General features: G+C 40.0%; 1 protein-coding gene across 7 annotated transcripts in view; it reads right to left on the bottom strand.

The window, feature by feature from the left end:
• LOC120869874 (muscular LMNA interacting protein) overlaps window positions 1-16,025 on the bottom strand; it is a 305,414-nt gene that overhangs the window by 127,438 nt on the left and 161,951 nt on the right. For all 7 annotated transcript variants that reach the window (XM_040249174.1, XM_040249175.1, XM_040249176.1 and 4 more), the window contains exon 4: window positions 5,397-6,950. In XM_040249174.1, the coding sequence (XP_040105108.1) occupies window positions 5,397-6,950 (1,554 nt within the window). The remainder of the gene's footprint in view (window positions 1-5,396; window positions 6,951-16,025) is intronic.

Genomic DNA, 16,025 nt, shown 5'->3' with positions numbered 1-16,025 from the left:
AAGTTAAATAAGCAGAGTGACAATATACAGCCTTGATGTACTCCTTTTCCTATTTGGAACCAGTCTGTTGTTCCATGTCCAGTTCTAACTGTTGCTTCCTGACCTGCATATAGGTTTCTCAAGAGGCAATTTGGCCTTGGAATACGGAATGAAGCAGGGCAAAGACTAATAGAGTTTTGCCAAGAAAATGCACTGGTCATAGCAAACACCCTCTTCCAACAACATAAGAGAAGACTCCACACATGGACATCATCAGATGGTCAACACCGAAATCAGATTGATTATATTCTTTGCAGCCAAAGATGAAGAAGCTCTATACAGTCAACAAAAACAAGACCAGGAGCTGACTGTGGCTCAGATCATGAACTCCTTATTGCCAAATTCAGACTTCAATTGAAGAAAGTAGGGAAAACCACTAGCCCATTCAGGTATGACCTAAATCAAATCCCTTATGATTATACAGTGGAAGTGAGAAACAGATTTAAGGGACGAGATCTGATAGATAGAGTGCCTGATGAACTATGGACTGAGGTTTGTGACACTGTACAGGAGACAGGGATCAAGACCATGCCCATGGAAAAGAAATGCAAAAAAGCAAAATGGCTGTCTGAGGAGGCCTTACAAATAGCTGTGAAAAGAAGAGAAGTATAAAGCCAAGGAGAAAAGGAAAGATACAAGCATCTGAATTCAGAGTTCCAAAGAATAGCAAGAAGAGATAAGAAAGCCTTCCTCAGCGATCAATGCAAAGAAACAGAGGAAAACAACAGAATGAGACAGACTAGAGATCTCTTCAAGATAATTAGAGATACCAAGGGAACATTTCATGCAAAGATGGGCTTGATAAAGGACAGAAATGGTATGGACCTAACAGAAGCAGAAGATATTAAGAGGTGGCAAGAATACACAGAAGAACTGCTCAAAAAAAAAAAAAGACCATCATCAGTGAGTGGCAAAATGAATGAGTTTTTGATATAATGACCATCCCAAATTTCCATGTGGAATGCCATGATAACCCACTAGGAGAAAAATATAAACTATTTTATAAGTGAAGGCCAAATATATTAGAAGCCCAAATACAACTCTGTGGATTAGCTTTCTGATATTCAGGCTTTCCCAAGGCGAAAAGAAAGGTCTCCAACAATACTCATGTTGCTCAAAGAGCCGTGGGAGCAACATTTAAGGAGACATGCATCCTGTCTAGGGCCATGATTTTAATGTAGAGTAATATTTTCAACCATATCTGAAATTAAAATATAGCCATTACATTATATAGACTCAGAACCTTCAGATTCTATGAGAAAGAAATATCAAACATGTCTTATCCCTGAATTTAGCTCAGCATTATCCAGCTGTTCCATTTTATTTTCATATCAAAGGAGAATAGGGCCCATGCTTGGAGCTAATACCTTCCAAGCACTGATGTTTTAATCTGATCATCTTCTGTATTATAGGACCACTCTCCTTTGGGGATCTGGCACTGAGGGAAGCTGATCTAAATCTGAAACTCTTTGACTTCAAAGAGCGTTCTATGCTCGGGTTAGAACCACAGTGGAAAGAGCCAGATAAGAAACTCCATAAAAACACAGAAATTATTTGATATCCCAAAGCTTTTGTCTATTTCCTCCTATCAATCTATAAAATAATCTTAGCAATTTAAGCAAAGCTAGTCAAATATCAAAAGAAACTGGGAATTGAGGTAAGCTTTATCTCTTCCAGTATCCATCAGTGTTCATTTTAAAGAACTTTTTATATTCAAGTTTATATATGTATATAGAGATTCCCTGGTGGCTCATACGGTAAACAGTCTGCCTGCAATGCGGGATACCCAGGTTCGATCCCTGGGTCGGGAAGATCCCCTGGAGAAGGACATGGCAACCCACTCCAGTATTCTTGCCTGGAGAATCCCATGGACAGAGGGGAATGGTAGGCTACAGTCCACAGAGTCACAAAGAGTCAGACACAACTGAGCAACTTCACTTTACTTTCTTTCATACATACACACACACACACACACACACACACACACACACACACACACACACACGGGCTGATTTTTACCTAGAAAGATAATAGCAAAAAAAAAGAGGAAATAAATATGATAAAAAAGGGTGTTATTCAAGAGAAACTAATTTTTCAGAAGTTATTATAAATTTTATCCATCATATGAAACATTTTTCTTTTCAAAGAAACAGATAAAAATGGATCAATTGTAACCACTCTTCATGTTTTAATACAGTTCACCAAATTTTATCATGCATTTCTATAAGCTTGAATTATATGAACTTGGAAATAAAGAAATTAAACAGGAATAAATAAAGCAAATGCCAAGAATTCTTCAATACTGGGAGTAGTAAGTGAGCTGCGGAGGAAAAGGTCATTGAAAAACTTGATTTTAGGACAAAAAGATTTTATCAGAACTCCCTTCAGGCTCATCCTCTTCCAACTCTTCAAAAACAGGACAAAACATAAACAAAGCAGCTGCTGCTGCTGCTAAGTCGCTTCAGTCATGCCCAACTCTGTGCAACCCCAGAGACGGCAGCCCACGAGGCTCCCCTGTCCCTGGGATTCTCCAGGCAAGAACACTGGAGTGGGCTGCCATTTCCTCTCCAATGCATGAAAGTGAAAAGTGAAAGTCAAGTTGCTCAGTCATGTCTGACTCTTTGCGACCCCATGGACTGCAGCCTACCAGGCTCCTCCGTCCATGAGATTTTCCAGGCAAGAGTACTGGAGTGGGGTGCCATTGCCTTCTGCAGAGTGAACCACACACAGAAACTCTCTAAAGAAGCTAGTGGAGTAAAACTACTTTTCACAAAGGTAAAGAATAATTTAAGTATAATGCAGTGTGGTTTAAGAGATAATTATCAATTAATTTAGGAAAAGGTAATGTTTAAATCACCAGGGTTTTTTTTAATACATCACAAGTGAATTCCATAACAACATATATGTATTGAAAAAATAACCACCAGCTCATTTACTTCAAATAAACCACTTTTTCAAATTTAGAATTAGGGTAAAAGATTTCCTCCATCCCACTTGCTTTTTAAACCAGAAGGACCTCATAATCTGGAAAAATACATTTTAAAATGATCCAAATATTATATCAATTGATCATTCTAATCATCATCTCATAATGATGATTTCCTTCCTAAGAATTAATAAATCAGGCTAAAATTATAATGAATATGAGTTATTGCTTTGTTGCAGTAAATCTCAGTTTTTTAAAAAATGGCTTCAAGATTCGGTAGACTTCAATTAATGTAAATGTCATCTCAGCATAAGAAACATTACCTGAGCAAGCTATTCATTGAACAACAGTTTCTTGGTACAGAGAATGGAGAAAATAATACGACCAATCTTATACGGTCATGACAAAGTTAACAGACATAATCTCTTCTAATTAAATTTTAACTGCTTTGTGTAATTACTATGATGGTTCATGATTCACAGAGGGCATTTGATCTCTGTTACTGTAATTATCATTGCTGTTATCACTAGTTGATGATAAGACCAGCATTCTTATGTGTCCACATACATTCATCTGGGACCATCTTCTGTATATTTGGTCAGGTCGTTTAACATTGCTGAAATGCCAACTGCTTTCCTCTTCATTAAGCTAAATCCTAAACATTGGAACATAAATGTTCCAACATTTCCAACATTTATGATAACGTACCTCACTAACCATATCCCATAATAATATTCTCTGAATTCAGTGAACTGTTATACATAATCTGTATTCTACTGTTAATATTGCCTTGTCCTTGTTTTTTAGGTTTATGTAAATTTACTAAGTCTCTACAGCTTCTCCACATTATATATATATATATATATGTATGCATGCATGCGTACTAAGTTGCTTCAGTTGTGCCCGACCCTTTGTGATCCTATGGACTGTACCCTACCAGGCTCCTCTGTCCATGGGATTCTCCAGGCAAGAATACTGGAGTGGGTTGTCCTTTCCTTCTCCAGGAGTCTTCTGACCGAGGGATATAACCCACGTCTGTTTCCTGCATTGGCAGGAGGGTTCTTAACCACTAGCGCCACCTGGGAAGCTCATATATATGTATGCTTTTCTGCTAAATAAAACTTGTTTTTTAAGACAAAGGATTATCTCTTCCTTAAAAATAAGACACACATCCTCTAAAAAGCTAGTAGAGTGGTGGGCATACAGTAGATGTCTAATGCACGCTTTTTAAGGTGAATCCTATTGTAACCTTAATAGGTTAAGATCTTGTTAACACAAGGTCATGTGGCTCTTTCATCTTTCCTATGATTAGTTCAGCACCCCGACTGTGATAGAATTGAACACAGTCTCCATGGAATCAGCCTGGATGCTCTAATGGTGTCATTTCAACGCACTGAACTGAAAACCCCAATCCCTTTCTAAATACAGGCACTTTCATAATTTTATTTCATGTGTATAATAATGACTGGATTCTAAGCTAGCTATCTAACCACAGATAAACTCCACATCCTAAGTTACATGGGAACAGCAGGGAAGCTGCCAGAAATGCCATTCTAGAGCAGAGGTGCCTTCTTCCAGGACAAATGAACCATGAATGCTGTGGGTAACTCCTTCAAATGTTTTTCTTCTCATATTAAACCAGATGCTGATCCACATCTTTGTTCAACAGGTTATATCGGAGCATTTAAAAGTCAATATTTCTCCTCTCTTAATTCTATTTCCCTATACTCAGCCTGTCCACTCTTTTTGTATTTTATAATCATTACGTATTTAGTGTTTAGAATAAAGCAAATAATTTTCACATACCAAGGAAATTTCTATTCTATTTTCCCATATATATTAATATATAACTAAATACATATTGATTTAGCCTGAGGTTTATGGAAAGCTATAAAGAAATCAACATTGTAAAAGGGGAAAAAATTAATAATAATAAATAAATGCCAGCAAAGGAAATAGAAAGTTTTCAAATTGACTTTGCAATCATTTGCGGCTTGACATATAAAATTCCATTTTACACTAATCCTATCTACTATTCTATCAGTACAGGATATCTTGGTGGATAATACAGTTCATGTTATTAAATAAATCATAAATGTATCATATTCCCAAATCTCATCTAACTGCTCTAAATTCCATCTTTGGGATCAATAATATAACTCATTATGCCTGGGGAAAAAAATGCCCTTAAGGCCATAGATATAAAAAGTTACCAAAAGAGGATTTGCAAAATCAAAGAGGTTTTCAGAAACATGCACAATTTTAAACAGATTATAGTTCATCCACACATTCAACTACACCAAGTCTTATATCCGCTTGCACTACCTCCTTGGAGGAGCAGAATGAACATCATAATCATTGATTTTCCCCTGGAAAAAAATTCTTCTATTTTCAAAAGCAGCATGCACCATGCAACGTGCAAAAGAAATACCTTGGGTTTCTTATTCTCAGGGCCTGCTGACATGGGCAATGCACAGGGTGAACTCAGCTCCTTGGTTCTTGTTAGAGAGAAGGGAGGTGACGGAGCTGAGACAGATGACCTGTGATCAGATATAGAGCTTTCGGATTTTCCAAGTCTTGAAGGCAGGGTAAGATTTGGGTGCAGCGCAGAGGGACTGAGCTGGTGTGCTTTTGTGGGAGGATTAGCCAGGGGGAGAGCAGAGGACCCCAGATGGGGAAGAGAGTCAGAGCTGGAGCTGGAGACAGGGGCTGGGGGTGGAGTAGACGCAGTCGGCCCTTGGCCAGAGACCGGCGCTTGTGCGCTCTTAGATCTGTTTATCAGGTTTGAAAGAGCTGGGGACGGATGGTAGCGTCTCTCTGGTGAGGAGAGCCTGGCCCTTGGGTTAGTGGGAGAAGACACAGAAGGCGAGGTGGAGGAAGGAGATGTAGAAGCGTGCGAGCAGACATCCCTGGGCTTTCCCGGGCCTCTGGGGTCAGCATCCTGTCTGCCTTTGGAAGACAGAGGAGCAAAGCTTGGAGGGACGGGAGGCAGACCCACAGAGCTGGAGGTACTGGTTTGTAGCTGGGAAGTCACTGGGCTGCTCTTCAGAGTTGGGGGTGGCATTTTCTCTACAATCACAGAAGCGAAGCTGCTACTGCCCTGTTTGGGGGGAGAAAGGGCCGATGCCTGGGGCGGGGGTGCAGCTTTGGTGGGAGAAGGAAAGGGGAAGGATGGCTGGCTGAGGTCGGAAACTGGGTTTTCCCTTTGTTCTGGAGACCCTGAGCGCAGGGAGCAACTTGAGAGGGATTTCTTAGGTGTGGGTGGGGTCTGTTTGACTTTTTGATCAAGCGTGAGCGTGGAGGAAGCCAGGGAGTTGAGAGAGAAGGTGGGACAGGAGGCCGGGGAGAGAGGCCTTTGGTGAGAAGGGCTGGACTTCAGGATGGCGGTGAGGACGGAAAGCCTGGAGGGCACCGGGGGTTTCACCCCCGACCTCGAGAGGCTGGCGCTGGAGGACGCTTGGCTACAGACCGTGGAAGAGGAGCCGTGGAAAGGGGAGGGGAAAGCTCTGGGACTCGGCGAGAGCGAGTGCGTGACGATGCGGACGGGGATGTAGGAGGCTGCACTCGACTTCAGAGGAGCACCGGAGGCTGGTGAAGAAGAGGCTCTCGGACTCTCTTTGGGACTAAGGACGTTCGAGTTGACCATCTTCTTGAGGACTTCAGAAGTCTGCCCCGGGTTTTGCTGTGCTGTGCTTGGACTGGATGAAGGAGAACCTGATAACTGAGCGGGTTGGGGGACCTGTGACGTCGAGGACGTGCCCTTCGGTGCAAAAAAGGGTGCAGAGTGAGCGGAAGTTTGAAAGTACGTGGTTGTTTCTTCCACCAGGGCCCCGTGGGCATCCAGCCTCCTCGAGTGGAACTCCTCCAGGACAGAGGCGCCGGCGAGCTCGCCTGGGGCAGGTGGTGTTTTCTGATTAGTTGGAGAAACAAAGGAGAAAGCAGGTGGTTTACAGGCAAGCTGCTCAGAGGTAGTGGGAGAAGTTAACTAGAGGAAAGAGAAATAGACAGGGTCATAGGACATCATTTGTGAAACTGTCAAGGCATTCTTGTCACTTGTGCGTTTATGCAAACAGCCCTATTCGTTTACACAAAAGGAAGCCCTTAAACCTCCCCCCAAATGGAAGAAACTCAGTTTTACTAATGAGGCGTTTCTTTGAATTTGAAATAAAATATAAATAAACCGTGAACTCTTAGACACTAGATCTCATTTATTCCCTGGAATAAACATCAATATAAAAGGGTATTTGCATGTCTCCCTTTGGAAAGTAATTCATTGACAAAATCTAAGAGTTATCTTCTTTTGGAATTGGGTGATTTGAAAAGATTTAAATCATCATTAAGATAAATTTCAAAATGCACTCTGGAAAAGGAAATAGCTTTTCTTCCATTGTAAGACTATAAACCATAATATGATAAAAATGATTACAATATTTCAAAAGTTTAACACACTGTTTAAAATTCTAAAAACTTAGACTTTTCCTACACATTGTAAACCTGAAAATAATGGCCAGAATTCAAAAGATACAGCACCCAACATCAACATACAATGATAAATTGAGAATGAAAGCCAAGGGTGAAATAGGGATGGCGTTTTAGCTTATGAAAAATATTTTCCCTAATTACTTGTCAGAATGAACAGTTAACAAATGATGTGAGTTATGCTGGAAGGAATGACTAGATAAGCAGAGTACTTTACAAATGCAATCTGCCTGAAACCATGCAATTCACCAATCCACATCAAATAAAAAGAAAATAAAGAAATTATGTCCAAAAGTGGTTAGGGAGAGCCCATAAAATAACTGGGTATCTGTATTCTTGTGCTATTTTTTTTTAATTATCCAGTATTTTAAGACAAGTACTGAAATTATAAATGATTCTAAAGCCAAATCTTTTAAAGAGCAGTTTCCTTTCAAAATTATTGAATGGACTCTATCAGTCCATAAGGGAAAGGAAAATATTTGTACCAAACAAAGAATTTAGAAAATATCTGTTATCAAAAATATTAATAAATATTTATTGTTATATATGCATATATAATATGTAATAATATTATATATATTGCAGTAGATATCAGAAAAGCCTACAACCATAATAGTTAACTTATCAAGAGCTTCATTTATAAACTCAGTAAAAGATATTTCTTGATTTTGCTTTTTAACATGTTAAAAAGGTGCCCATCAGACAGAATGCAAAGATTTCCACATCAGAGCTTTGAGTCCTAAAAATATTTAAAACTGATAACTGCAAACAACTCATCCAAAACTTATATGTTTCTGAATTAATGTACCCAAAATATTCCTTTCTTTTCATATGTAAATTCGTTTGTAAATTTGCAACACAGAATTCTTGCCACATAAATAATTTTTGAGTGATTTGGGCATGTAACCCAGAATATCTGAAAATCAGGGATAATTGAAAATCAAGCAGAATTCAATAAAATTGAGATAGAAAGTTTAACAACCTCCTCACATAAGTTTTACTTAGAAACAATTCTGCTTATCCAGTGTTTGTAAAACCAACTCATAAGATTAGCTGTAAGTAAAAGTTCTCTATTTTCAATGATTGATTTCTTCTCACAGAAGGAATGAAGAAATTTCAAGACTATGTAGAGTCTCTTTTTATGTTATGCCATAGCTTTTGGTATAAAAAAATTTTTAATTAATCACAGCCACAAAAATCCCATTACCTTTTCAGCCATTTTTCCAAATAAATTCATTTTATATAACAAACTCACTAATTCATCCTGATTATCCTGTTAAAATCACAGGACTGTGATTTTGAGGGTCTCATCAGAAGAAAAGACTCTTCTCTCCAACTTCCTCAAGACCATGGCTTCTAATTACCAAACATTCTATTTCATGAAGTCCTGTCTTACCTAATATAAGTAATTCTAAAACTAAAGAACTAAGAAAAGTTCAAAGAGAAAGATTCTGAAGAGTCTAAGAATGTTTTTATTATATTTTTCTAATCAATGTATTAATAAGCATTTGCAATATATTTTTCTAATTTTATATTTTCCTAATTTATACTAAAATAAAAATGTGGTACCATATTCTTATAAAATTCCCAGGAGAGGAGAAGGCTTTTTGTAATGAAAAAGATTCATTTCTTGAGTTCCTCTTACTAATCAGTTTAACAAAAAAAAAGGGTGTAAAGACAGGAATAATTTTATGCAGAAAGAAAGGATAGATACCTGCCAAAATTTAGTCAGCTTACTCAGAATAGGCCTCTTATTTTGCCTCTCACCTGTAAACCCCTTATAGGGGATAATACAGAAGGAGATCAGCCCTGGGATTTCTTTGGAAGGAATGATGCTGAAGCTGAAACTCCAGGACTTTGGCCACCTCATGCGAAGAGTTGACACATTGGAAAAAACTCTGATGCTGGGAGGGATTGGGGGCAGGAGGAGAAGGGGACAACAGAGGATGAGATGGTTGGATGGCATCACCGACTCGATGGACATGAGTCTGAGTGAACTCTGGGAGTTGGTGATGGACAGGGAGGCCTGGCGTGCTGCGATTCATGGGGTCGCAAAGAGTCGGACACGACTGAGTGAGTGAACTGAACTGAATTGAACTGAAGATGCCTGCAAATTATTTCAACCCCTTCATCCTCTCCCATTAATACCCCCTGTATGTTCTCTAGGTTTGTTACTGATGCACGAATTCCTTCTCTCTCAAGCCTGTTCTCTGTCTTTTCCTCCATTTATTTTCTAACCTGACCTTTGTTGCTGCTGCTGCTGCTGCTGCATCGCTTCAGTCGTATCCGACTCTGTGCGACCCCGTAGACGGCAGCCCACCAGGCTCCCCCATCCCTGGGGTAAAACTTCTCTAAAAACACCGCTGACCGTGTTCTCTCATCCCCAGCTCTCTTCTGATTCCTTGAGACCCCCTCACCATACACTTCCTTCAAAATCATTTTCAAAGCTTTCTCCTAGAAAAACTATCCTGAGATCTGAATACATTCACAATAATCTGCATGACAGAGGATGCTTGCAATGTTCTGCTCTCATCAGGGGGATGTTGTTAATCCTAAATCCACCCTTGGGTCCTGCATAATAGAAATTATCAGTTATTTGAACAACCAATCTCTGTAATAGAGCTGCCTTGTCATTTTAGTAAGTCTAAAATTAACTGTTTCTCAGCACTATTCACAATAACCAACATATGGAAACAACCTAAATGTCCTTCAACCGATGAATAGATAAATGATACATATATAAAATGGAATACTGCTCAACCATAAAAAAGAATGAAATAACACCATCTGCAGCAGCATGGATGCAACTAGAGATTATCATACTAAGCAAAGGGAGTCAGAAAAAGAAAGATAATACCATCTGGTATCACTTACATGTGGAATCTAAAATACAACGCACATGAACCTAACTTCAAAACAGAAACAGCCTCCAGACATAGAAAACAGACTTGCGGTTGCCAGAGGAGAAAGGTTTGGGGGAGAGACGAGTGGGAGACTGGGGTTAGCAGATACAAACTATTACAGGTAGGATGGATAAACAGGATCCAACTTTATAGCACAGAAAACTATATTCAGTATCCTATGATAAACCATAAAGGAAAAGAACTTGAAAAATGTATATATATACATATGTGTGTGTGTGTATAATTGAATCATTTTGTTGTACTGTAGAAATTAACACACCATTGTAAATAAACAATACTTCAATAAAAATTAACAAATAAAATTAACTGCTTCTGTGTACATTCAGTTTTTTCCCAGTGTGTCCATGGATTCTGAAACATCAGACTCAAAGCCAGAGTGTCTGATCTGCTGCCTGATGTTCTGAATAGCTACAAAGATTTGAACCAGGTTGGTCCATACATATAGTTGTACTTGTAAGGCCGGACCCCGGGGACCATGATGGGCCGCCCCTCCTCTCCCTCCCGCGGCAGGAGAAGTCCCTAACAGAAGACTCCCAGATCCCGAGGACCAATGACAGCACACATCGCCAGCTAAAGCCACCCAACCCCAGCCAGGTAGAAGGACCTGTCAGCCCACGATGCCTCGGCCTGATGACCTATCCGAACCCCCATCCATCTAGCCTGACCATCCCTGGCAACGAACATATAAAAACCACCCCCAACACGGTCCCGGCGCGGACTTCCTCCACCTGCCTCGTTTGGGTGCGGGAACCCCGCCTGGGAGTGCTTTCCCATTAAAGCCTGTTAGATACTCTTTCAGTGTCCTGGTCGTCTTTTACCTAACAGCACTCTTTCCCCTCAATTGATAGTCATGCAAGGCAGAAACTTCTGATTCTCCCGTGTCCTCAAATGCAGTCCTTACATTATACCAGCTAAGTCTCCCAACATACCTACTACTCTGTCCTCTTCTCACTGACGGACATTCATAGTGTCATCAACACTTCCCCATATCTACCATGAACCAATTGTTCCTTCACAAGACAGCCCTTCTCTTATGACCCAGTCTCATCTCCCTCAACCCCTGCTAGTTTGCATTTTAGGTTTCAAAATTACTTTTTCAATCTCAACCTTTTGCAAGCACTGTCAACATTCTGTCTTGTTCTTTTGCAGATCCACTTGGCAAGTTGTTATTCTTAAATCAGTTTCACCAACTGTCCTTATGCTCCTAGATCTAGTTTACCTAAAGCTACTATTTTAAGAAACCTAACATAATCCTGTCGATTGGCAGGGCCACTGCACTTATTTATGAGTTTGTCCTGCATAAGGGTATCAACTGAGAGTGAGAAGACCTTTTCTGAATGAGGCAGAGGGGGGTCCCTATCTCTAGTTCACCCATGCACTGGTGGATGGGCACCAACATAAACGTAAGCTCTGTAAATCTCAGCGGGGCTGTGTGCCACTCACCTTTGGTGTGGACTGTTTGGGATTTTTTTCCCTCTCTTATATTTTGACCTCAGCTTCCTCTCCTGTTCTAAACAACAGCCTTCAACAAAGTTAACACTATCCACAAACCCTTTTCCCAACACCACCCTCACTGTATTCAATAGATGACCTAGGTTATTTTTATCTAAGGAAAATTGAGATTACCAGGAAAATTAAAATTTTCTAGAACTTTCTTTCTCCCCTTTCATTCATTCTATGGAAATATAATGGACTTTCCCTTTTCAAAATGCAAATTCCCCACTGTGCTCTGCATTCCAGCAGCTTTTGTTTTCTCAGGGATACCATTTCATCAGTCCCCTGCCCCCCATAAGCTACATATCCATCTTTTTTTTTTTTTTTTTTTTTACTGATTCGCTCATCCTAAAAGCAGAATACTTACAATCTTTAAAAAGTAATAACTATCATGTAGTGGACTGTAAAAATACCCACATTTTTCTACTCTTTTTATAAGAAAGGCAAAGTCCTTTTCTTCACTCACCCTTTAACCTCAACTGGCCATATGACTTGTTTTGACCAGTGGGTCATTAGCAAATGTAATATAAGACATATTGAATTGAAAAGCACTTGTGGATTGGTGCTTGCTGAGTGGACAGCACCACCTTGATGTAAATGAGCCCAGTTCTTCACTGAAAGAACTACAAGACCACATCTTAGTTAACCAGCCAGCAGCTGACCCAGAAGCCAATTGCAGGCACATCAAGAACCACAGTAAAGATCACCTGAGTCTGACCCAGATCTGTAGAACCACCCAGCTAAACACAAACTGTTGATCTATACATTTTTTTAGCTAAATAAATGGTTGCTATTTGAAAACACAATTTTGGCACAGTTCATCAAGCAGCTAAAGCTAACTGATAAAAGCATGTGCACATACATGCACCAAGTCCTGTGGCATCCATAAACACCCTATTCACAGGTCCACAGAGCTTTATTCTGAGTCACATCTGAATCTATACCTTTGTGTTGATTTCCTTATTTCTTGTGGCCAACAAATCCTAAAGTAACTTCCCACAGAAGCCCTCATCCACTGCCTTCATAATCCCCTCTTAATTATAGATGGAAACTGTGACTTGCTTCTAGCTAATCGAACCTGGCAAAGGATTTTGCAGATGCATTTAAAGTTCTTAATCAGGTGACTTTAACTTAATCAAACAGGAGATACTCCTGGGTAGGCATCACCAAATGCAATAGGGCAATCTGTTTCTTTAACTTTACCCTTTGTATTCTATTGCGTATGCTATAATATATGGCCAATAGCCGGAAATATACAGGAGAGCCCATTCTCAAGGCTCTTAACTTTAAAGGCATAACACTTTCCCATTCTTATAGAGATAAAAAGTTGCAGAACAGAGAATAACATCTATCTTGTTGGCAGTTTATAGGAACATCATGACCTGACCTATATGGACAGCTGCAAGAACAAAGGATTCCAACACCAAGAAGTTTGCAACAACTAACCACATTTCCTTCCTTTTTAGTGTCGATTAAAAAAAAAAACTAAATACTAACTTGGGGAAGACAGTTCCTTGGAACAGTGGCTTGCCATCTTTTTGGTCAGCTCAGTTAAGTTCAGTTTAGTTGCTCAGTCATCTCTCACTCTTTGCGATCCCATGGACTATAGCATGCCAGGATTCTCTGTCCATCACCAACTCCTGCAGCTTGCTCAAATGCACGTCCACCAAGTCAGTGATGCCAACCAACCATCTCATCCTCTGTAGTCCCCTTCTCTGCCTGCCTTCAATATTTCTCAGCATCAGAGTCTTTACCAATGAGGCAGTTCTTTGCATCAGGTGGTCGAAGTGTTGGAGCTTCTGCTCCTTCCAAAGAATATTCAGGAATTATTTCACTTAGGATGGATTGGTTGGATCTCCTTGCAGCCCAAGGGACTCTCAAGAGTCTTCTCCAACACCACAGTTCAAAAGCATCAACTCTTCAGCACTCAGCTTTCTTTATGGTCCAACTCTCACATCCATACATGACTACTAGAAAAACCGTAACTTTGACTAGATGGACATTTGTTGGCAAAGTAATGTCTCTGCTTTGTAACATGCTGTCTAGCTTGGTCTTAGCTTTTCTTCCAAGAAGCAAATGTCTTTTAATTTCATGGCTGCAGTCACAACCTGCAGTGATTTTGGGGCCCAAGAAAATAGTCTGTCCCAGTGTCCATTGTTTCCCCATCTATTTGCCATGAAGAGATCGGACCAGATGCCATGATCTTCGTTTTCTGAATGTTGAGTTTTAAGCCAGCTTTTCCACTCTGCTCTTTCACTTTCATCAAGAGGCTCTTTAGTTCCTCTTCACTTTCTTCCATAAGGGTGGTGTCATTTGTGTATCTGAGGTTATTGGTATTTCTCCTGGCAATTTTGATTCCAGCTTGTGCTTCTTCCAGTCTGGCAATTCACATGCTGTACTCTGCATATAAGTTAAATAAGCAGGATGACAATTTATAGCCTGGATGTACTCTTCCTGATTTGGAACCATTCCATTGTTTCATGTCTGGTGCTAACTGTTGCTTCCTGACCTGCATATAGGTTTCTCAAGCAGGAAAGGTGGTCTGGTATTCCCACCTCTCTCAGAATTTTCCAGTTTGTTGTGATGCACACAGTCAAAGGCTTTGGCATAGTCAATAAAGCAGAAATAGATGTTTTTCTGGAACTCTCTTGCTTTTTTGATGATCCAACAGATGTTGGCAATTTGATCTCTGGTTCCTCTGTCTTTTCTAAATCCAGCTTGAACATCTGGAAATTCTCAGTTAAACTCAGTACTGTTGAAGCCTCTCTTGGAGAATTTTGAGCATTACTTCACTAGCGTGGTCATGAGTGCAACTGTGAGGTAGTTTGAGCGTTCTTTAGCATTGCCTTTCTTTGAGACTGGAATAAAAACTGACCTTTTCCAGACCTGTGGCCACTACCGAGTTTTTCAAATTTGTTCACCTATTGAGTGCAGCACTTTAACAGCATCATCTTTTAGGATTTGAAACAGCTCAACTAGAATTCCATCACCTCCACTAGCTTTATTTGTAGTGATGTTCCTAAGACCCACTTGACTTCACATTCCAGGATGTCTGGCTCTAGGTGAGTGATCACACCATCGTGATTATCTGGGTCATGAAGATCTTTTTTTGTACAGTTCTTCTGTGTATTCTTGCCACCTCTTCTTAACATCTTCTGCTTCTGTTCAGCCCATACCATTTCTGTCCTTTATTGTGCCCATCTTTGCATGAAATGTCCCCTTGTTATCTCTAATTTTCTTGAAGAGATCTCTAGTCTTTCCTATTCTACTGTTTTCCTCTCTTTCTTTGCATCAATCACTGAGGAGGGCTTTCTTATCTCTCCTTGCTATTTTTGGAACTCTTCACTCAGATGGATATATCTTTCTTTTTCTCCCTTGCTTTTCGTTTCTCTTCTTTTCTCAGCTATTTGTAAGGCCTCCTCAGACAGCCATTTTCCCTTTTTTTGCCTTTCCTCCTCTTGGGGATGGTTTCATTCACAGTGTTATGAACCTCCATTCATAGCTCTTCAGGCACTCTATCATATCTAATCCCTTGAATCTATTTGTCACTTCCACTGTATAATTGTAGGGGGTTTGATTTAGGTCATACCTGAACTTTCTTCAATTTAAGTCTGGATTTGGCAATAAGGAGTTCATGATCTGAGCCACAGTCAGCTCCCAGTCTTGTTTTTGCTGACTGTATAGAGCTTTTCCATCTTTGGCTGCAAAGAATATAATCAATCTGATTTTGGTTTTGACTGTCTGGTGATGTCCATGTGTAGAGTCATATCTTGTGTTGTTGGAAGAGGTGTTTGCTATGACCTCTGCATTCATATGACCAGTGCATTCTCTTGGCAAAACTGTTAGCCTTTGCCCTGCTTCATTTTGTACACCAAGGCCAAACTTGCCTGTTACACCAGGTATCTCTTGACTTCCTACTTTTGTATTCCAGTGCCCTATGATGAAAAGGACATCTTTTTTTGTTTTGTTTTTTGATGTTAGTTCTAGAAGGTCATGTAGGTCTTCATAGAACTGTTCAACTTCAGCTTCTTCAGCATTACTGGTCAGGGCATAGACTTGGATTACTGTGATATTGAATGGTTTGCCTTGGAAATGAACACAGATCATTCTGCTGTTTTTGAGATTGCACCCAAGTACTGCATTTCAGGCTCTTTTGTTGACTA

Source organism: Oryx dammah, unplaced genomic scaffold, assembly GCF_014754425.2.
Source record: "Oryx dammah isolate SB20612 unplaced genomic scaffold, SCBI_Odam_1.1 HiC_scaffold_11, whole genome shotgun sequence".
Taxonomy (NCBI): Eukaryota; Metazoa; Chordata; class Mammalia; order Artiodactyla; family Bovidae; genus Oryx; species Oryx dammah.
This window is presented reverse-complemented; position numbering and strand designations above follow the sequence as displayed.